The sequence below is a fragment of the Oncorhynchus gorbuscha genome, linkage group LG20 (assembly GCF_021184085.1).
Source record: "Oncorhynchus gorbuscha isolate QuinsamMale2020 ecotype Even-year linkage group LG20, OgorEven_v1.0, whole genome shotgun sequence".
NCBI classification, from domain to species: Eukaryota; Metazoa; Chordata; class Actinopteri; order Salmoniformes; family Salmonidae; genus Oncorhynchus; species Oncorhynchus gorbuscha.
In genome coordinates, this window is record NC_060192.1 from 12,415,435 (window position 1) to 12,438,773 (window position 23,339).

General features: G+C 40.6%; 1 protein-coding gene across 5 annotated transcripts; it reads right to left on the reverse strand.

Moving 5' to 3' along the window:
* Positions 1–386: 386 nt before the first annotated feature.
* Positions 387–21,991, reverse strand: LOC124007313 (alpha-2,8-sialyltransferase 8E-like). 5 transcript variants are annotated; one of them, XM_046317791.1, is made up of 10 exons: positions 21,216–21,991; positions 15,845–15,955; positions 14,695–14,802; positions 14,275–14,370; positions 5,763–5,855; positions 4,455–4,541; positions 4,007–4,151; positions 3,710–3,822; positions 3,447–3,539; positions 387–3,007 (listed from the first exon to the last, which is right to left on the reverse strand). In XM_046317791.1, exons 1-10 carry the CDS (start codon positions 21,359–21,361, stop codon positions 2,545–2,547), a joined length of 1,455 nt encoding a protein of 484 aa, XP_046173747.1. In that variant the 5' UTR covers positions 21,362–21,991; the 3' UTR covers positions 387–2,544. The 5 variants fall into 5 exon arrangements, with proteins under 5 accessions (XP_046173747.1, XP_046173749.1, XP_046173748.1 ...); XM_046317793.1 differs by lacking the exon at positions 15,845–15,955 and having other exon boundaries at positions 21,216–21,988; XM_046317792.1 differs by lacking the exon at positions 14,275–14,370 and having other exon boundaries at positions 21,216–21,985.
* Positions 21,992–23,339: the final 1,348 nt, after the last annotated feature.

Sequence of the window (23,339 nt, forward strand, 5' to 3'; positions counted from 1 at the left end):
ACTTTAACTATGCCACTTTGTTTACTTTGTCTACACACTCATCTCATATGTATATACTGTACTCGATACCATCTACTGTATGCTGCTCTGTACCATCACTCATTCATATATCCTTATGTACATGTTCCTTATCCCCTTACACTGTGTATAAGACAGTAGTTTTGGAATTGTTAGTTAGATTACTTGTTGGTTATCACTGCATTGTCGGAACTAGAAGCACAAGCATTTCGCTACACTCGCATTAACATCTGCTAACCATGTGTATGTGACAAATAAAATTTGATTTGATTTGATTTGATTGGTTGTTGTGTGCTTGACCCAGGTCCACATTTCTTCGTAGATCAGACATATATATATATATAGAAAGTAAATGATCAGGACAAGCAGAAAATCCAAACATGTTTATTTACAAACACAATATAAAGAATGACCCAGAATGTAGGGTTCATATCACTGTTCAAACTGTAATAATTCCATCCAAGCTCTAATAATTCCATCCTTTCATTTTCGGACTGATTACTCTACCTAGTTATTTTTTACTCTATAAAATTATGATCTTTTGTGATTCTGAGACTTGAAATTATTTAATGTGCTCATACGGATAACTTATTTTGTGCATTGTGTCTTTTTCACTCGATCTCTGTGACTTTGAATTACAAGTCAAACAAACAATCTTCCAAAGACTTGTGATCATGGATGATCATGGGAATTTGGGGCATTACAAAAATCAAAAGGCATTGCACAGCATGTACAGAAGAATGACTCTATGTTTCCAGTTCAGTAATGTTCCTCCACTCTGTCACAGTTAAACACAACAAATACTAATATAAACAAACATACAGCATTACAAGGCTGAGATCCATGATGCTTTCAAGGTTACAACTTTGTCACATTGCAAAAAGGGAAATGACACGATCCAGTGGTAATAATTATAACAAAAATCATATAATTTCAAAAGGGAGCGATATTAGTAATTCCTTTCCATCATCTGTAAAAAAGTGCCTCTGTCGATCAGTTCTCTTTTAAAATCCATTCAAGGTTGATATAAGGTTTCAGGTAGCCTAGCGGTAAGAGAATTGGGCCAGTAACCGAAAGGTTGTTCTGCCCTTGAGCAAGGCAGTTATAACCCCCCACAACAACAGCTCCCTGGGTGCCCAATGTGGCCGCCCCCTGCACCTCTCCGATTCAGAAGGGTTGGGTTAAAAGCGAAAGTCAAGTTTCGGTTGGGCCTTGTGTGCAATTGATGATAAATGTAATATCATTTGAATTAATCTAATCTCTCCCAGTGATCTGTGAGCTTTAGCAGAAGCTGATCGTTGTAAACATGTGTTGGTTGCAGGCACACACAAAACAGAGAATATAGTAGAATCATGCACAGCATCACATGAGTATGCAAATAGCATTATATCTTACAGGAATTATATTATATTTAGTCATTAAACAGCAGAAGTGAACCTCATCTTGTCATGGTTATTATGGTGAGTCAGCAGACAGTAAGAACAAGAGTTTGTTTGATACGAACGTCCATTAGATAAGCAATTCAGGGGTGAATTGCATATCTGAGAGAGGATTTGTACATTTATATCATAAGGCAGCATGGTTTTAAGACATGGATGACAGAGAGAAATCAGATTGGTCAACAGTGCCCAGGAACTTGGGCCAGGGTGTTTTTCTGACTATGTGGCCTACTATGGTGGTGGTGATTATAAAATATGAATCATCTCACCTTTGTTCAAAAACAGGAAGCAAATAAAACACAACCATTTCACATCAGAAATATCCAAGGATATCTTCCAGTGTTTGGCTAGTTAGTTGTACAGAAGAAAGTGGACCTATAAAAAAGGTCCTCTCAGGTCAGGAGTGTTAACAGTGTTTTATAATAAATATTTACCCATATAAAACAGTTGAATGAAGCTGGACAACTGAAGATTAAACAGTTGGATCTTTGAACATTTATTTTGGATTCCCTCAACGTCAATAGTGTTCAGGGTTTTAACACAGACATAAATAAAAGCTGCCACACCTACAGAGTGTCTGAGAAAGAGAGCATGGGGAACACAGGAAGCGGCAAAGAGAAAGTACAGGAGGAGGTGAGGGACACACAGAGTGGCCTTATTTCAGTGTAAATAGTTGTGCATAACGTTAAGTTCAAACCTCTGTACAGCAGTACCACCGAGCCACTAAGATTTCACAGAAACGACATCACTAGGAAAGATCACTTCACAATAGAACAAGCAACCTACAGAATCTGAGATACCAGCGGCCATTGAAGTTGCTTATTCAGCAAGAGAGTAAGAAACACATCAAGAGAAATTATATTGTTGGCATAAAAGCAAGCAACCTTCAACACATGGAGCTAGTGTAAAAAGCACAAATATATACGGTGTGAGCTCAAAAGGCCATCTCTCATCAACTGTAAGAAAACACCATTGTATCTAAATTAATATATGCAAATTGATGATAAATTAAGAACAGAGACAAAAACAGGAGTAAATGGTGACTTCCTACGATGCATTACAGTGTGGGCATGGCTCCGGTGCACGATCATGTGCAAGGTCCTGAGTGTACATTGAGGATACCTCGCGTGTGCATGTGCATGAAGTTAAAGATCTCATGGGGCATGGCGTGGAACCCGGGGCGGGGCTTGACGTTGTCATAGTAATGGTGCGTGATGAAAATGCCCGAGGGGTTCATGGGAAACGCCCAGAAGCCATAAAGGTGGACCTCCTCACACAGTTCCATGGCGGCAGTGACTAGCATCAGGCCGCTGCTGAGGCGTTTGGCACGGACACCTTGGACAGTCCAGAAGCGCTGGACATTGAGCAGGTACTGGGGGTGGAAGAAGAACACACCCCTCTGGGAGTCAAAGTCATCCAGCATGTACTTGACCCGGAAGGAGACATCAGTGTTACGCGTGTTGTAGAAGGCAGGTAGGACCACTGACGAGTTCTCGTAGTTCTGAAGAACCTCGTAAAATGGTCGCCGCCACTTCTCAAGCTTCTGGAATCTGGTATTGGAGGAGAGGAGAGGGATTAGAGTGTGTATAAAGAGGGAGGAAGTGGTGTGTGTGTGTGTGTGTGTGTGTGTGTGTGTGTGTGTGTGTGTGTGTGTGTGTGTGTGTGTGTGTGTGTGTGTGTGTGTGTGTGTGTGTGTGTGTGTGTGTGTGTGTGTGTGTGTTTTTGCAAGGAGCAGACGTGCTGCAGCTCTGTGCCAGAACATTACATATTACTAAGTGCAATGCACACCCATTGTAACTGCTGCCGTTAATGGATTTCAGGTCTAGATGGTGTGTGTGTGTGCATGCCTGGGCCCAGATGTCAATTCAACATCTATTCCACATTGGTTCAACGTGATTTCATTGAAATGATGTGGAAACAATGTTGATTCAACCAGTGTGTGTGTGCCCAATGGGAATACACTTTTTTGTTGACATAGCCTTACAGTACCTCTCCGTTATAATACTTGGATTAATCGTCACCAGATCCGTTTTGGCGCCTACATCAGCTGAGTACTTCTCATTGATGGGTGGTATGTTGCATCTTTGAAAGAAGGATAATTGTTTACATTATCCAATGCAGATTCTGAGAAGGTCTGAGCAGAGTGAAAGTAATTAAATAGTGTATCTTGCCATTTGATATCTGCAGTCAAAAATAAATCAGCGTGATGCTTGGGAATATTTGTAGCACTACAGAATAAAGATGATGTGTACCTAAACACGAAATCTGCGGAGTCAATATCCTTCCCACATTTGCTGTTCTTGATGATTCCTCCGTTTCCAACAACTGCACATTTCTTAAACTGAGACTTGGAGTATGGCATGTCCTTTCAATGAAACAGAACCAGTGTCAAACAGAAATATGGGGTACAGTTTATAACAAGAGAAATGGAGTTCCATCACCTTAGGGTACGAGGCAGTGCATAGCATAGGTACATAGCATAGGACACATGGATGACAGGTAGTCAAACAGGATGATATACTGTATATTGTTATAATTGGAACACTCACGTCAGGAAACATCTTGAAGACCTCAGTACTGATGGGCAGGATGCCACTGGTGTCCACCTCATACCTCAGCTTGGTGCCTGTTGGAGTGTTCCTCTTGGTTGTGAACAGGAAGGAGGGTGCATTACAACACCGCGACAGAGACATCCTATTGGAGAGACCAATAGAAGGGAAGAGTTACTGTCAGACCCAAAAAACTGTAGTAGAACAAGGGTGTCGCTCCTCTGAACAGGCTCATGCTAATAGACTGGTGGCATTCCAAGTCTTCTGTTTTGCATTCACGCTCTGCAGATGATCAGATATCACAATGCCTAAAGAAGTGTTTAAGGTCTTGTGAACCACAATAATATGATATAGCAATCTTTTGAGATGTACAGCGTGACTGCAAGAAAGGTGACCTGAAACGCCATCTCTGTGATGCATTAAAGTTAAAGGTCAATTAGAAGCTCACTTGAAGTTGTTGGTCTCCACCATGTTTTGCTGCCACTTGCACACCTGCAGGTTCCTCCATCTCTCAAACAGCTCAGACGTCTTCACCCTGGCAGATGGGCAGGGAAACCCCACATAAAACCAAGACAAACAATTCGAGTCAAGTGATCCATGTATGTTTAAGAATAAGCCCTATACCCTATGTTCCTATACTACATATACTGCAGATCAGAGGGGTACATTTTAAAAAATCCACGATGAGTGGGTTGAAAACTGCACAGGTAGATATATTTTTTAAATATTTAAAAACATGGGAAGGGGGCTGCATGGAGCTACAAAAACCACAGAGATGACACTGCAGCACTCTGCTCTGTAATATGAATGTTAAACACGCGCTGAGGTGTAACATGAGAATGGCACTGGAAGCTGTGGCAATGGATTTAGCATTGCGCCCAGGCACTCCCTCTGATTGACGCCTTGCGCCCGCCGTCTTGAGACGAGGATGGCGATGGCCAGAAATAGAAGGGCTCTAAATAGCTCCCCTTGAACTGACATTCCCCCTCGATGATTGGGAAATGTGATTTGCTTGGGGAGGGAAAGCACTACCAGGGCTGGCAGTAAGTGTAAGGAGAGTCAGTCACTGCACTGTAACTGCTGGCAGAGCCAAGGAGTTGTTGTCTGCCTGTCACGCTGTCTGCTGCCTGACCTGGCACACTGTCCCCTCATCAAGCATCTCTTACAGGTGTGATAAATAGCTGAAATATCCTCAAGAACATGTACTGTAAGCCTGTGCCAGAGTCTGTTCTAGTGGTAGCACTGTACATCCCCCTGGCAAAAGAGGTTCAAGGCCTGTCTTGCCTACTTTCTCATCTATCTTTGCCCTTGTCTGTTTCTCCCACTGCTGTATTATAAAATCCTTATTTAAATGTTTGTTGATAGGACAAGGGATGGGCCTGAATGTTGGAACTGAGTGCACAGACTTAGCTTCCTCCTATATCTAATATTGACATTTCAAAGAGAGAACACAAACCATCAAGGCACATAGGCCCTTGAGGATCAAAGTTGCCCATCACTGCATTAGTACACTTTTTGAAAAAAGTGTTCCAAAAGGATTATTCAGCTGTCCCCACAGGAGAACCCTTTGAAGAACCTTTTTGGGTTCCATGTAGAACCCTCTGTGGAAAGGGTTTTACATGGAACCCAAAAGGGTTCTACTCGGAGCCAAAAATATTTCTTCTAAGGGTTCTCCTGTGGGGACAGCCAAAGAACCCTTTTAGGTTCTAGAAAGAACCTTTTTTTCTAAGAGTGTAACACAGGCGATTACACTCACATGGTCAGGACTTTGACATCCATAATCTCCTGCCTGAGCTCTTTGCATGCAGTGGAGTTGTAGTCATAGGATCCATCGTATGAGTCCAGATACCTGGAGGGATAGTCACAGTCAGCGTCACTCTGCACTGATCTGATCTACATAATAATCAACAATAATAAGGAAGAGGCTGGTACACAAAACACATAGCACAGTGGGGTTGAGGAAAGATGTTATACATTGTGGGACACTTTTAACTTTATTCCAATACAATTGTGGCTTTACTTTAAAATACATTATGAATATTAATCTGTGAAGACATTGTTATGGAATGAGTGGCAGGTGTGATATCATTCCTATGGATACGGGATCCACAATATGTATCCTGGACACTTTTAAGTCACCAGCTACCATAATGTCTCTGTTTTGTTTTCAGATTTTCTTGTTGCTAATAACATTCATTATGTATATTGACTTGACATGGGAACTTTGACTTCACATGGGGAACAACAATTAACATGGACATTCAAAAAATTGTGTTTGCAAACAACAAAAATAGCATGAAAAACATAGTGAGAAAGGGGAAGGGGGAGGTAGAAATCTTGTGGTAAATTGTGAGAAAACATGACTAAATCCTTATGGCAGGGGCACCTAGACTGCATAACATTTATCATGGATAAGGTTTGTCTCTATTGTATGGCATGTACAGTATGCTGGATAGAGTGAACTGCACTGCTGCACAGTATGATGCCAATGGAGAATATGGGGAGTAACTGCGGCTGTCTCCCTGCATAAGGCAGACTCAGTATACTTACCCAGGGGGCAAAACTGGTATTTTATGTGATTATAGTCTGGTTGGGTAACACTTTACTGTAGGTGTCCTCATGTATGCATTCATAAGCTGTCATAAGTACTTTTCAATAGTTATGAGTCACAGCATAAAACCGGTTATACAGTAACGGGTGTTTTACATGAATGTTCATCCTGTTGTCCTATGCTCTAATGTCAAATCAAATCAAATTGTATTAGTCACTTGAGACCTTACAGTGAAATGCTTACTGACGAGCCCCTAACAAACATACAGTTTAAATTAAATAAAAATAAAAATACGGATAAGAAATAAAAGTAACAAGTAATTAAAGAGCATGTCAACTGTTAATAACAACTGCTATTATACAGTCTGGGTGACAACTTATGTCATATGCCTGCACATTAGAGTCGACATACCAGATGTTTTAAAAGGGTGTGATGTAATTTACCAAACTCTTTGTCACATTATTACATTGAATGGAATGATGGGCGTCATAACCATGTCATATGCCCTTATAGAGTGTGCACAGACACATGAATGAATGTGCTTATACCACAGGATGAGTTGAGAGTTTCATAAAAGTTTACAATTTAAATTATCTCCAAGAAACATGGGCAAATGAGAGCACAGATTTACTAAAAAATTACATATTATAATAGCAAAAATGTTGAAATGAAATGGAAGCAAATATAATTTTACAATAAAATCAACATTGCTGTGAAAAAATGGGACAGATTGGGAGAAAAAAAAACAAGATGTGCAGGCTACAGTAATAATGACAGCAGCTATATTACAAAAAAAATGGGTAGCTAGCTAGCTAGGAACAGGGTTGGAGAGCCCTGCTCTACACAGTCAAAACAATGTGTATTCATACCCTTAGTGGCACGACATGAGCAAAAGAGGCCTCACTGTGCTGCCCTCCCCCATCAATGCATAGCTAGCTAGAGCTAGAGGTACTAAACGTAGCTAGCTAGTTGGGGAATTCTGAATTATAAATCTTACTTTGCAGCACATCACACAATACATTCTCTTTCACATATACATTAGTTTAGAGGCAATTACTTTTTAATCTTAAAGAGATTCTCCGGTACTCTTGTATACTTTTTAGCCATTAATGGTCCCCGAAAATGACGTACTTCGTCACATATGTGCAGATATGTGCACCACGTCATTTCTCTCTCTCTCACTCTGCTGTGTATGCATCTTGCTAGTAGTCATTCAAATGGTGAGGGGCTGAAGCTCATTGGCTAGAACTCAAATTGCTACGGGGCTGGTGGAAAATGTAGTGAAAACGGCACAGCACAACTTCCACAACAACATTTGCTTTCAAACTAGGAATTTTTTGGATTACTATTGACTAGGATTACTATCGCAACAACACATCATCAGTAGGGTAAAACTAACCTGTCTCACGACGGTCTAAACCCAGCGCACGTTCCCTATTAGTGGGTGAACAATCCAACTAAAAATTCTGCTCATAGATTATGGATGTATGAACCACACATCTAGCACAAATACCTTGTTGTCGCAAAGTTCCAGAGCATGTTTTTAATACATGTTGTTTAACTCAATCTAACTAGCAAACGTTATCCATGTTCTTTGCTATTGGTTCGTGAGGTGTTGTTCTCGCTTCTGTGTTGTTATGTTGGTAAGTCCCACCCTTCTTCTTCTTCCGATTTCAGCTACATGATTCACTGACACAAGAGACCGCAATAACTTTCCATTGGATCCGCAAACTTGTGTCGGCGAATCATATCGCTGAAATCAGAAGAAGGGTGGGCATTAACATAACCTAACGTAGCAGGCGTAAAAGAAACATAAGATGGGAGAAGAGATCTTGGCTCATCATGTGGAAAACTTAGCTAACTAGCTAGCTACAGCTAATAGCATAGATAAAAACAACACTAGTTAGCTTGAGTTAAATAACATGTATTAAGATTAAAAATGTATACCATTTAAAATGTACAGCGCCTTCAGAAAGTATTCAAACTCCTTGACTTATTCCACATTTTGTTGTTACAGCCTGAATCCAAAATGGATCTCACCCATCTACACACAATACCACACAATACAATGACAAACTTTTTAGAAATGTTTGCAAATGTATTGAAAATAGTATACAGAAATATGTCATTTATAACTATTTAAACCCCTGAGTCAATACTTTGTAGAAACACCTTTGACAGCGATTACAGCTGTGAGTCTTTCTGGGTAAGTCTCTAAGAGATTTCCACTGCTGAATTGTGCAACATTTGTCTATTATTATTTTCAAAATTCGTCAAACTCTGTCAAATTGGTTGTTGATAATTGCTTGACAACCATTTTCAGGTCTTGCCATAGATTTTCAAATGGATTTCACTTCTTGAGTGAAGGGGGCAGGATTTTCGTTTTTTGGCTAAAAAAAAACGTACCCATTTGAAACTGCCTATTTCTCAGGCCCAGAAACTAGAATATGCATATAATTGTTAGATTGGGATAGAAAACACTCTAAAGTTTCCAAACTGTCAAAATATTGTCTGTGAGTATAACAGAACCTATATTGCAGGCGAAAACCTGAGGAAATTCAAACCAGGAAGTGCTGTTTTTTCTGAAAGCTCTCTGTTCCAATGGATGCCTTGCCTCCATTTAAAGGGCTATCAACCATTTACATTTACATTTAAGTCATTTAGCAGACGCTCTTATCCAGAGCGACTTACAGATTATATTCCTATGGCTTCCTCAAGGTGTCAACAGTCTTTAGACATAGTTTCAGGCTTTTATTTTGAAAAATGAGCGAGAAAGTTAACATCGTGTCAGTGGATAGCTGGGTGTTCGCAGAGTTTTGCTTGTGCAACAGAGTGGGGCAGCCATTGTCTCTCCCTCTACTATGGAAAAAGCAACAGTCCCGGTTGATATATTATCGATTATGTATTTTAAAAACAACCTGAGGATTGATTATAGAAAACGTTTGACATGTTTCTGTGGACATTACAGATACTATTTGGAATTTTCGTCTGCGATGTCGTGACCGCTCGAGCATGTGGATTTCTGAATATAACACGTCAAACAAATGGAGGTATTTTGGATATAAAAATAATATTTATGGAACAAAAGTAACATTTATTGTGTAACTGGGAGTCTCGTGAGTGTAAACATCCAAAGATCATCAAAGGTAAGCGATTTAATCTATTACTTTTCTGACTTTCGTGACCAATCTACTTGGCTGCTAGTGTTTGTAATATTTTGTCTACTGAGAGAGATGTTCTTACACAAACACTTGTTATGCTTTCGCCAAAAAGGTGTATTGAAATCTGACATGCCAGGTGGATTAACAAGCTAAGCTGTGTTTTGCTATATTTTACTTGTGATTTCATGAAAATTCAATATTTTTTGTCATTTAATTTGAATTTGGCGCGCTGCAATTCAGCGGGTGTTGATGAATATGATCCCGCTAAAGGGATGGGTGCGTCAAGTTTTAAGTCAAAACTGTAACTCATCCATTAAGGAACATTCACTGTCTTCTTGGTAAGCAAGTCCAGTGTAGATTTGGCCTTGTGTTTTCGGTTATCATTGTCCTGCTGAAAAATGAATGAATCTCCCAGTGTCTTTTGGAAAGCAGACTAGACCAGGTTTTTCTCTAGGATGTTGCCTGTTGGATGTGATAGAATAATACTATATCTATCTGAAACTTGTTCACTGAGGATAACTGATGCTATTTATATGTACAGTACCAGTCAAAAGTTTGGACACACCTACTCATTCAGGGTTTTTCTTTATTTTTAATTTTTTCTACATTGTGAAGACATCGAAACTATGAAATAACACATATGGCATCACGTAGTAACCCACAAATAAAACTTTTTTTTTATTCCTCAAAGTAGCCACCCTTTGCCTTGATGACAGCTCTGATTTAATGTAATTTTGTTCCCCTTGTCCAGACACTGTCCTTGTTTTGTTTCATGTCTGTTTCTTCTCTCCCTGTACTTGCTTCTCATCTCCCAGCGTCTGTCCTCACAAAATGCAGACACTGTTATTGGAAGGGAGTTTTTTGTTTTTTTGTTGGGGTTGGTGACATCGGGTCTGGGTGCTACTGCTGAAGGAACCGAGGGTGCCTCAGCTGGCTCATCGGGCTTCCATGCCTTAGCTGGCTCGAGAGGTTTTCTTGCCTCGGTTGGCTCGGCAGGCTCCTCAGCCGGCTCGACGGGCTCCCACTCCTCAGCCGGCTCATCAGGCTCCCATCCCACGTCGTGCCTCAGGCGGCTTGTCAGGCTCCCACGCCTCAGCTGGCTCGTCAGGCTCCCACACGTCAGCCGGCTCATTAGGCTTCCACTCCTCAGCCGGCTCGTCAGGCTTCCACGCCTCCCATTACTTGCTTCTCGTCTCCCAAAGTCTGTCCTCACACTGTCATTGTTACCGTAGCCTGCACATCTTACTTTTCTCGCAGCTGTCACAAATCCTGTTGTACCGTAACAACGTTGATTTTGTTGTAAAATTATTTTTGCTTCCATATCATTTCAATATTTATTTATTTCTGCCAAGTTGTTGGCATTATAATGTGTGCTTTTTGAAATAAAAAAACATCTGTGCACCATTTGCCCATGTTTCTTGGAGATCCTTTGAATGGTAATGCTTTATGATACTCTCAACTCTGTGCACACTCTATATATTGTTTTCAGATGGGCAGTTTGTTTAGAGGGCACCCTCACGATTTGATTTCTGATTCCCCAATCACTGCTTTTGGAAGAGCATATGACATGGTTATGAAGCCCATCATTCGATTCAATTTAATAATGTGACACAGAGGTTGGTAAATTATATAGCATCCTGTTATAACATCTGGTATGTAGACTCTAATGTAACATATAACAACATATGACATAAGTTGTCTTGCAGACAGTGTAATATCAATAGTTATTTAAAGTTGACTAGCGCATATGACCACGGGACAAAAAGTCATTTTTAACACTGGTTTTATAACGTCTCATGCCTTGACTCATAAATATTTAAAACTACTTATGACAGCTTATGACAAATTGTATAATGTGTAATCTGATTATCTGACATCTTTCCCATGACGTCTTGGCCTTGTCACGAAAAATATGTCTTATCCTGTTATAAGACGTATTCTCAACCAGTTTACAACCAGAATATAACTTCATTTAGACTTCATGTGCCACATTTTGCTTGCTGGTTAGCCTGAGTTCATCAGTCCCTGTCTGGAATAAATGTCTCCCTTATCTGCAGATCTCTTTGCATGTAGAAATTTAACTAAGGAAGATCACATGAAAATATGTTGGTACTACATTTGTATTTATTACCTTATCTGGTATGACATGCACACACATACATACAGACATACATGCGCAATCATACACATAAGCATAATGTACATACTGTACACAGTCATCACTCTCACTCAGATTCAAACTATTCGATAAGATTTTACAGCTCATTGAATGATTCAGATGTAATTTGATCAAATCCGGATTGGACAAATATACAACCTTTACATGCTTGCGAGGCTAGGAAATCTTCTTAACAAGAGGTTTCAGACAAGGAAATAAATAAATAAACCAATAAAGAAACATTATACAGGAAAATGATGACATAAAACAAAAACAAAAAATCAACAACAATATTAGATTGATATGGTGGTAGTGATTGTGTAATATTTGAGACAAACACAATGACATCTGAAGGGAAGGAAACTTAAGGAAGGTGAGAACATGGTGAACATTTTAGCATGACAGAAAGGATTTTTTGACTAACATTTTGCATCTTCTCCTCCCTTTTGAGAGCATAATCGGCACCAGAATCTAACCCAAATATTTTCCTCCCTCTCAGGCCAGGCAGAGAGCCACACAGAGGAGTCAAATTTCCCACTAGGTGTATTTAAATAGGCTTGTAATGGATAATGCTATTGATCCATGTACCAGCCTCGGAAAAGCCTGCCCTATCTGGCGCCTGAGCAGGAGGATTCTTGCCTGAGGACCACAGCCAATTGCATAGCCTCAGAGGCACCGGGAAAGAAGGAGAGCTAAAAGCTCCCAATATCTGATACCTATTGAGAAGGTGCTTTCTATTTGGAAAATATTTAAAAGTAGATACCAAATAGGTGATGTTGAGTCCTACTCTCTACTGGATGGATAAAGAGTGGCTGCCCAGCGGGCAAAACTGGTTCCATTGGCTAAACATCTTTTTAGCAACCATAAAATATATCTTAATCTGATTGTAATCTAGCTATACGACAAGATAACAACCCCAAAATGTATTTCCAATCACGTGTTGATGTCGTCTTTATCTGGTTGTAATCTGGTTATATGAAGTCCCCTCTACTATACCAGAAAGCCAGTTTACAACCAAAAAAATTAAGTTATGACGTCAGGTGTCAAATTTTGTCTGCTGGGTGAGGTGTTGCTCCGTTGAATCCAAGATGATGGCCTTCACAATGTGCCACGCCAGTGAGTGAATTTGTAGGATAAATGCTATCTCAGTGAGATAGGATGAGGTGGAGAATGTTGGTGAGAAGGGGGAATAATGTTCAAAGCATAATTGATGTGGCTGTTAAAGTAAAATGAGGTGAGGTAAAACACAAAAAGACAACATGGACGACATGACAGAAAAATGCATTTGAACGAGATGGTGGGATAAAAATCAAAATGAGTAAGGAACAATGAAACTGGTTGTCTACATCCCCCTGATGATGCAGTGTATTTTGGATTGGCTTGTTATCAAGTAAATACTTAAAAGGTCTAGAGCAGCATGTCTCTTGTCCTTTATCATTGAAAAAGTAGCTTCTTAGCTTCTTTTGGTTTACCTCTAATGATACACCCCTAATAAGCACTGTAGCTTAAATAGAGAAGAAAGAGGATGACTCTGAATGTCGTCTTAGACCGCCCATGCCACACTGGCTTTCTGCTATCCATGAGGGATGGCCTGATGTACCTGAGGGATGGCCTGATGTACCTATTACCTGAGTACCTATTAATAACCAGCGGGTTATCACGCCTGCTGACTTTAGGTCCTCAGCCTACTGAAGCCAAAGACCTACTGGGAAAGGGTCACGTGGTGGCTGGGGGTGGAAGGGATGAGACAACATGCAAGAGCAATCTGCAGTGCAATCACTGAAAATATATGAGAGTTTGATCCTGAAAAAGAAAGAGGCATTCTTGGGTTTCTGTAAAAGTACTTAAAATGCCTTCAGACCGGCCTACCTTTGAGAGCGTTTTTTTTTCTTCTTCTTAATATCGGCTAGGCAGGGTGTGACTATTACGGAGATCTGTGAATCTGGCTGAAAATTCTGACGGAAACATCTGTCAACATGCAGACAGGAAATAATCCAGGTAGGTCGCAGAGAGATACAATGCAGATGTGAGAAGAGGAGATATGGGAGCAGAGAGATGTGTCCACTATGTATATGACATACACTCAGAGCTGTGCAGAATGCATGAACACACAGGTTGAGGGTGAAAGGCATTTGAGAAATGGGTGCTGGATGAGACACAGCGGTACAAGGAGAAGCCAGTACATCAAACAGGAGAACCGTGGTCCAACCAGCTTCTCGGGGGGGTTAGGGTTCGAGGGTCACGGGGTGGCAGGGGGTGGAAGGGATGCATGCAAGAGCAATCTGCAGTGCAACCACTGAAAATTATATGAGAGTTTGATCCTTTCAGACCAATGAAAAAGAAAGAGTCATTCTTGGGTTTCTGTAAAAGTACTTAAAATGCCTTCAGACCGGCCTACCTTTGAGAGCGTTTTTTTTTCTTCTTAATATCGGCTAGGCAGGGTGTGACTATTACGGAGATCTGTGAATCTGGCTGAAAATTCTGACGGAAACATCTGTCAACATGCAGACAGGTAAGTTAGAGTTAAACGTCAGTGTGAGTGGGTCCTGTGTCATCATCACCCCTGCAAACATCTCAACTAGGATTCCTCAGAAATGCAAAACAAGCAGAAGCAAAATAGTTATGTGTGTGTTGCTGACTTCATCTCTTTACTAGTTAGTTAGTACAGCAGTTTGTTGGTTATACTGGTTATGCATTGCGAGTGGAGGCTTCTAAGGCCCAGGCCACACAGCAAGAAATCTCAAGTTTTCTCTCTCTCTATCTCTCTTTCTTTCTCACAGGGGTGTTGTACAGTCAGTCAATCACATTGGAAATGTACCTTTTCTTCCCATTCCTGGCAGGCTTCAGAGATCCATCATCCAAGAAATTTACAGGACCGGTCCAATTTCCTGTCTCGTCTCCTTTGAGTCGGCTAAACAGTTGCGCACTAGTAAGAAAATGAGGCAGTTTATTTGGGATTTATTGTGCTTTAATTACTTGAGAACTAACAGTCAGTCAGTCAAACACACACACACACACACACACACACACACACACACACACACACACACACACACACACACACACACACACACACACACACACACACACACACACACACACACACACACACACACACACACACTCTTATACACAATGCACAAACACACACAGAGACACACCACAGCATACAGAGGGATCAGCATTTGGCTTTAGTAAACCAAATCAAACCAAGCCAAACATAGTTAGAATGAACCTAGATAATAGCACAATGGTTGATAACAAATCTAGAGTATAAAACGGACAATGAAACTCAGTAATACATTTGTCATAAATAAAACACCCGTCAAAAAAAAAATCAAAATTAGTTGGGGATAAAAAAAGAAGAGGGGACAAATAAATAATGGACAAATGTGCCTTGCATGTCAAATATTCAATCTTACCAAATAATGATGATAGGCTACATTGAGAGAGAGAACAATTAAACAAGCAAAAACAGTAGCTAAAAATCTGAAGGGGACAAATAAGTTCAAGCTCAGACACAGCTGAATGACGAAGTGTATATGGGTCTGGCAATCTGGTGTGGTTGGCACAGATACCTCAAATCTGAGAATGGCATGCAAAGCAGACACACACTTCTATCTCTGCCGCAGAGCAGTGGGACAGAAAACACTTGGTTTGAAAACAGTGTGTAAATATGCTACGTCTGTTTATGACATGAAATAAAGATGCTTCACTTAATCCATTCATTGTGGTCAAACAGGTCAAATCTCAGTTGTTGTCTCACTAAAACCCCTAATCATTCACCATTTTAGGGGGTTTTGCCCAATATGCAGCACATCTTAGTTCGGTAGATTAGCCTATAGGGTATTATTGCACATTACGCTCATGCACAATCTAAAAAACCACAACACATTCTTTAAAACAGAACCAAATGATTATGGTTAACGGATTACATAGAGAACAGACAAACTGAGAGGATACTTAACGGTTTACAGACAATAGCAGCATATAGGCCACCGTTGAGAGGTGCATAGCACCTGTACCCTCCCAGGCCACGACGCTGTCCCCTACTGGATGGGACAGATCCCATCTCCTCCCTGAGTAACATGAGTGAATTGAACAGGTTTTGTCAAAATTGCATGAGGCAAATCCAAATACCCCAACCAAATATCCAAACCTGTAAGAAATTAAAATGATTTAATTCAAAGATGGATTTTGCATAAAAAGGGACATGTTTGATTTCAATCATCATATTTGAACCCTAAAAAAACATATGAATCGAAATAAACCTATTTGAGCATTCCTTTCCATTGTGCAAATAATCCTGTGACTTTGTTCAATTAAATCATTGTGGACAGCAAAGTATATCACTACAGTGTACTGGAAAATAATATTGCACATAAATCCTCTCCATAAGCACATTATGTAATGAAACAAACACTACTTTGGGCCTCATGTCAATACTGTGCGCCTATTTGGCTTCTCAGAGAACCACTTAAAAATCTCAATGACACTCTGCCCCTGGCTGTAGTGGTCAGGATGGAGTGTGCAAAAACAGGACATGGATTTAGGCTTCTGGATCTGCTACATGATGCTCCTAAAGAAACCAGTGGGTGCAGCCACCGCACACCTGCACACCATCCAACTATCTAGAGGAGTGCCCTGTCTCTAAAAAGGTGACACTTTCTTTTCCCAACAAAGAAACTGCTGATGTGGTCTCTAAAAATACTGAACCTGACCCAACGGATCCACCATATTATCCAAATTAATATTACTGATGTCACATGGCACAGTGTTGATATGGCTGATGTCACTCTGCAGACTATTTATAGGCATTAAAGAGCTACTGTTCTGTTACTGTTGAGTTGATCAATAAATCAATATTGCTTCCTGTCAATTTTGTTTAGCGTGTATTATCAGCCTGTCAATTTCAATACTATCATGTTATGCGGAAACAAGTCTTTGACCTTCCATTCAATTCGACACCACAATTCCAAACAACATAAATCAGCTAATTAGAAAATGACCCAAATAGATTGAGTTAGCAGCAGTCCATAATGCACTCTTAGGCCTATAGTCTGGAGTAGAAGACAACGTAGCTATTTCTGCAAGGGCAGAGTTATGGTTGTGAGAGTAGAACATGAATAATATCCTAATAGGATGTCCATCACTCACACAGGATAATCATTTGAACTGGTGAAGGTTTCTTAAGTGCTTACTCAACGGAGATTCAACTATCAACGTGCCCAGGTCCATTATCTACGAAGACATTTGTCACAGTCCTCCTGGTATTTTCTCCTCTAAGGGAAGGTCGGCAGGCAATCAACATACTAATAGCTAAGCTTTGTTTTAGAATAATCTGCTATGGAGGCTATGGTTCCAATTATATAATTGAAACAAGAATCTGGAATGCTCAACTAAAGAGTCTTTTTTTTAAAGCCCTTGGTGCAGTTTTGGAGTTTTAGTTCAACTAAATAATAACCAAGAGTTCAATCCAAAAATGAAAAATTGTGCCTCCCCCAAAAAACATACCGATGGATCTAGTCAAGCTAGTTGTTATCTCTGAGTGGATTTCTAACATCATCTCCAGGACTGTTTGGTGCCACTTGTAGCCTACCCAGCCTGCTGCGGGTATTTTTAGGCATCGCCCTCTCCGAGTCAAGTGGAGATGAGAGAAGATCATGTGCACTGCTGCAAAGTGGGTCACCGTACTATTTAATAAGCCCTTCTTCCTCTCTACCCTGTGATTTCACAGCTTTGTGATCTCTACCCTGGCATAGAGCTTTAGGGGGTGTTTGCTAATGTCACTGCAGCCAGGCTGTGCTATATGATACACGCTGTGGAAAATTAGAAATGTTTCACGTGCCAGAATGCTAAAAGCACTACACCACTCCAAAGCACATGTGCCTTATGTCTTTTAACAGACATGTGCACTCTCTGAATAGTGACCCTGAATTATCTTGAAGGTCTAACATAATCTGGACCTTCTTTGGAAAATGGTGACATCATCAGACAACTGTGTACCCAAATCATTGAGGGTAAAACACAGTCTGCAAAACAGAAAATATCAAAATGGCAGTCCACGACCCAATTCTGTCTACAGCTGCAAAAAAACCTAAAACAATCTTGGACTAGTGGAGGACTAAAGTGCATGTTATGCTGGTTATTCTCAGATAGTGCTCTCAACAACTGGCATTATTGCATTGTAGTTTAAGTGTCTTCTGTAGTACAGTCTCTTCCAGACCCACAGAATCTGGTCATTTGCAGAGATAGTTTATTGAGATCCTTTGGGGCATAAGATAATCTCATGAGATTGAGACTCATGTCCTTAGGCGGTGTTTGACTGGGCTACGTTTTGGTAGCATAGATCAGGAGGGGTTGGACCGTTGGTCCCATTCACAACTTTAGCTTGTTGTCATGGTTTCAGCATGTGGGGGGAAGAGGGGAAGAATATCTCACAGTGACATCATTTTTAAGACACTCACTCTCTCCATCACACTCTCTCTCTCTTTCTCTCACACACACTCTCATTCTCTCGCTCTCTTTCTCCTGAGGTGTGCAGATACTGTGTAGCAAAATGGCTGCCGTTGTTGCACACTGGCTGGCTCAGTAGCTTCGTTGTGACTGTAGCCCGTTCCCCTCTTTCCCAGTCAGAGTGCTAGAAGTGCGGGGCAGGATAGATAGATAGATAGATAGATAGATAGATAGATAGATAGATAGATAGATAGATAGATAGATAGATAGATAGATAGATAGATAGATAGATAGATAGATAGATAGATAGATAGATTGCTGGGGCTGGATTCATGCCATCTCAGCCATAACATATTCGATAATGGATGCCATGAATCCACAGGATTTCATCAGAGTATCCCAAGCGGTGGGGGAGACACACATGTGAGGTTGGGGGGGGGCTGGGGTTTGGGGCAGTTAGAATACAGCACATATATGTTTGCTGTAAGGCAAAGCTATCATGAACTATTTTATTTTGGGGGGGTGTTAATAGGCCTATCTTAAGATAAAAAAATATATCAGGTTCTCAGTATCTGCTCATCTCACAATGAAAAACATCCCGGCAGATGATAATGCAGAGGTCAAAGCCTTCCAGTGATTAATAATAGCATGTATCACTATGGGTGCTATTAGCAACAACAGATTGCATGAGAAAAGGTAGAGTCCCTATTAATAGAGATATTACTGTTGCAGAGGTGTTACGAAACATCTTAGGAATGCATTATGCTGAAACAGCAGCATGACCGTGTGGGCATCCAAGCCCACAGTGTATAGTAGCTCAATTACTATCGAATCAGACAATAACCCCTTCGACATTAACATGAAGAATTATCAATATTAAGTGAAAAATACTGAACAATGAACTGCATCAATAGATTTGAGTTGTTTTTAAAACTGTAATATCAGCATATAGGATATCAGTAGATATCCAAGCCTTATTTATGTAAGATGTATGATCTGTAGATAAGACTGAAACTGATAATCTAATAAACACTTTAAAAAGAAGGAGGTACACTACCATAATCAGCTGAGGTTCTGTATGTAGCATGAATGTGATGCTTCACCTCATGAGAATAGTTTATATATGCCACTGGAAAAATGGAAGACTAATTTGCTATTTTTCAATCTTACCCCCACCCCTCCCCCTCCCATGCATCAATTACTACAACCACTACTCCCATATTTACACTGAATTACAATGATGACAGTATTATAATACAGTTAGAACAATAACAGAGCCATTCACAACATTTTAAAATGTCAGGCCGTCCCTTACATTTCAACATTATGCTATTGATAATAATTGAGTCTTCAGATGAATGCCAATTTATTTGATTTGGGCCTATGGGCTATTTGTGGAAGATATATACAGTGCCTTCAGAAAGTATTCAGACCCCTTGATTTTTTCAGCATTTTGTTACGTTAAATGTAAATGTGTTAAATACATTTTTTCCTCAACAATCTGTGCACAAATACCCCATAATGACAAAGTGAAAACAGGTTGATTGAATTTTTTAATATATTTTTTATATTTACATAAGTATTCAGACCCTTTGCAATGAGACTGAGCTAATGTAGTTGAGCTAATGTACATCCTGTTTGTATTTATCATCCTTGAGATGTTTCTACAACGTGATTGGAGTCCACCTGTGGTCAATTCAATTGATTGGACATGATTTGGAAAGGCCCCACTGTTGACAGTGCATGTCAGGGCAAAAAGGAATTGCATGTCAGGTCAAAGGAATTGTCCGTAGACCTCCGAGACAGGATTGTGTCGAGGCACAGATCTGGGGAAGGGAACCAACACATTTCTGCAGTATTGAAGGTCCCCAAGAACACAGTGGCCTCCATCGTTTTTCAAATGGAAGACGTTTGGAACCACCAAGACTCTTCCTAGAGCTGGCCTCCCGGCCAAACTGAGCAATCGGGGGAGAAGGGCCTTGGTCAGGGAGGTGACCCGATGGTCACTCTGACAGAGCTCTAGAGCTCCTCTGTGGAGATGGGAGAACCTTCCAGAGGGACAACATTCTCTGCAGCACTCCACCAATCAGGCCTTTATGATGAAACCAAGATTGAACTATTTGGCCTGAATGGCAAGCGTCACATCTGGAGGAAACCTGGCACATCCGTACGGTGAAGCATGGTGGTGGCAGCATCATGCTGTGGGGATGTTTTTTAGCAGCAAGGACTGAGACTAGTCAGGATTGAGGGAAAGATGAACGGAGCAAAGTACAGAGAGATCCTTGATGAAAACCTGCTCCAGAGCGCTGAGGACCTCAGACTGGGGCGAGGGTTCGCCTTCAAACAGGACAACGACTCTAAGCACACAGCCAATACAATGAAGGAGTGGCTTCAGGACAAGTCTCTGAATGTCCTTGAGTGGCCCAGCCAGACCCCGGACATGATCGAACATCTTTGGAGAGTCCTGAAAATAGCTGTGCAGCATCGCTCTCCATCCAACTTGACCAAGCTTGAGAGGATCTGTAGAGAAGAAATGGGAGAAACTTCCCAAATACAGGTGTGCCAAGCTTGTCGTGTCATACCCAAGAAAATGCAATGCTGCAATTGCTGTCAAAGGTGCTTCAACAAAGTACTTAGTAAAGGGTCTGAATACTTATGTAAACTGATATATTTCAGTGTATTAAATATTTTATTTTTTATAATTTAGTAAAACAGTCTTAAAACCAATGTTTTGCGTTGTCATTATGGTGTATTGTGTGTGGATGTATGAGGGGGGGAAACACAATTTAATACATTTTAGAATAAGACTGTAAGGTAACAAAATGTGGAAAAAGTCAAGGGGTCTGAAGACTTTCCAAAGGCATTGGACTTAACATCGCTTACCTTTTAATGTAGTTTTTTCCATAGAGAATCTGTTGTAAAAGTGTAACCAGTCCAAATGCGCAAATGAATATGAAACAAAGCGACCTATTGCCGAGTAAATCTCTACCCGACGTAGGGTCGGCGTATCCCATTCTCCGGCGCAGCATCCGCTGGTGCCAAAAACCACAGAATTATCCTTCTCTCGCCGCACCATTCAGAATAAATCACACATGTTTACCGTGAAAGCATTCGAGAAGACAATTGTCCAAATGTATTTACGGTATTTTTACAAAGCTTCTTGGCTGCGGCCACAGCACAAATCTCATTGGTCTTGGTCGAGAAGCATTGCCTCCTTATAAATAGAAAGCATGGAAATAGGCTACAACTCCGGACGGACCGTGATTTGATTATTAATTGTAGAATAAAAATCTTCTACCTTCTGGTATTTTGCGAGGCTGATGATGGTACAGAAAATATTAAATGTTTCTTCAAAAATGCCTGACATCTGTTTGTGATCATGCGTTACTGTCTCGACTGGGTGGTGCGCTCGATCGTAGGGCTCCACAGACAGTGGCAGGCAATGCAGATATTCTAGTCTCATTTAACAGTGTTCCATAAGCGGTCTGGATAGGCTAGCTCATAAAAAGAACATGACTGTCATTCGTAAATAGTCAAACGAATGGTGTAGTCTACGAAATCTCTATTTTCTCAGGACAAACATAATGGCATTAATTGTGACGCACAGTTTGGTGATAATAACAGCTTCTTCTTTCTATTATACAGCAGACTGGTCTATAGATGCTGATGCTCTCTCGCTCTCGCTCTCTCTCTCTATCTGTGCCTCTCTCTTCTCTATCTCTCTCTATATACCGTATATCTTCTTTAAATCTCTAGATCTCTTTGATAGAGATCACTCGGATCTTCTCTCTCCCTGTTGGGTTCATCTCTGGTCAGCCAAAACCAAGGTCAATGTGCCTTCTTCTAAGGATAAGATTAGACAACTCCAGACCGGTTTAATTGTCTGCCCACAGTGCCCAGTAAACACCTTTGTCGTATAGTCCAACACATAGGCCTATTTGCCTTACAGTGGGAAAATCAGAAATTTGACAAATGATGAAATTCAAATTTCCATAGGTCTATATTTTATTACACAAACATAAACCATTTCAAAAGCTTATAGAATACCAAATAAAGTGGAGTATATAGCCTCCTTAAATGTCAAAAAAGCATCCTGTAAAAAAAGCATCCATGCTCATTATTTTGTTGCTTAGGCTAGAGCATGTTTAAGGTTGTAGGTGTTGTTGTTTGGGGGTCAAATTATTTTCACTCTTCTCAACACTGTGTGTGGGCCCATTTCATACAAATGTCAAACCACAAGGCATAGGCCTACATGTATTTCCTCTTGCCCACTAAGATGTTTAAAATTAATAGGCCTATTCGTAAATATCCATGATGATTATTCTTAGTTAGCTGTTCAGGGACAATTTGGAAGGATAAGTATATCAGGCTATAGGGAAGGAACAATGATGAAAGACATTGAGCTACTCTGCTTTAATGTTAAAGGCCCAGTGCGGCGGTTTTTATCTCAATATCAAATGTATGTTTATTGGTCGGATACACAGTTTAGTAGGTGTTACTGCAGGTGTAGCAAAACGCTTATAGTACTAGTGTCACACCCTGATCTGTTTCATCTGTCTTTGTGATTGTCTCCACCCCCCTCCAGGTGTCGCCCATCTTCCCCATTATCCCCTGTGTATTTTTACCTGTAATTCTGTTTGTCTGTTGCCAGTTTGTCTTGTTTGTCAAGTCAACCAGCGTTTGTTTCTCAGCTCCTGCTTTTTCCCAGTCTCGCTTTTCGCGCCCTCCTGGTTTTTACTCTTGCCTGTCCTGACTCCGAGCCCGCCTGCCTGACCCTGCTTACCCTGACCCTGAGCCTGCCTGCCATCCGGTACCATTGCCTCACCTCTGGTTACTGAACCCTGCCTGCCTTGACCTGTACATTGCTTGCCCCTATTGGATTATTAAACTATTGTTTATTCGACGAGGTCTGCATCTGGGTTTTACCTTCATACCTGATAACTAGCTCCTAACAATGCAGTAAGATGTCAGACAAGTACGCAAAAAAAATGGAAAACAAGAAATCAA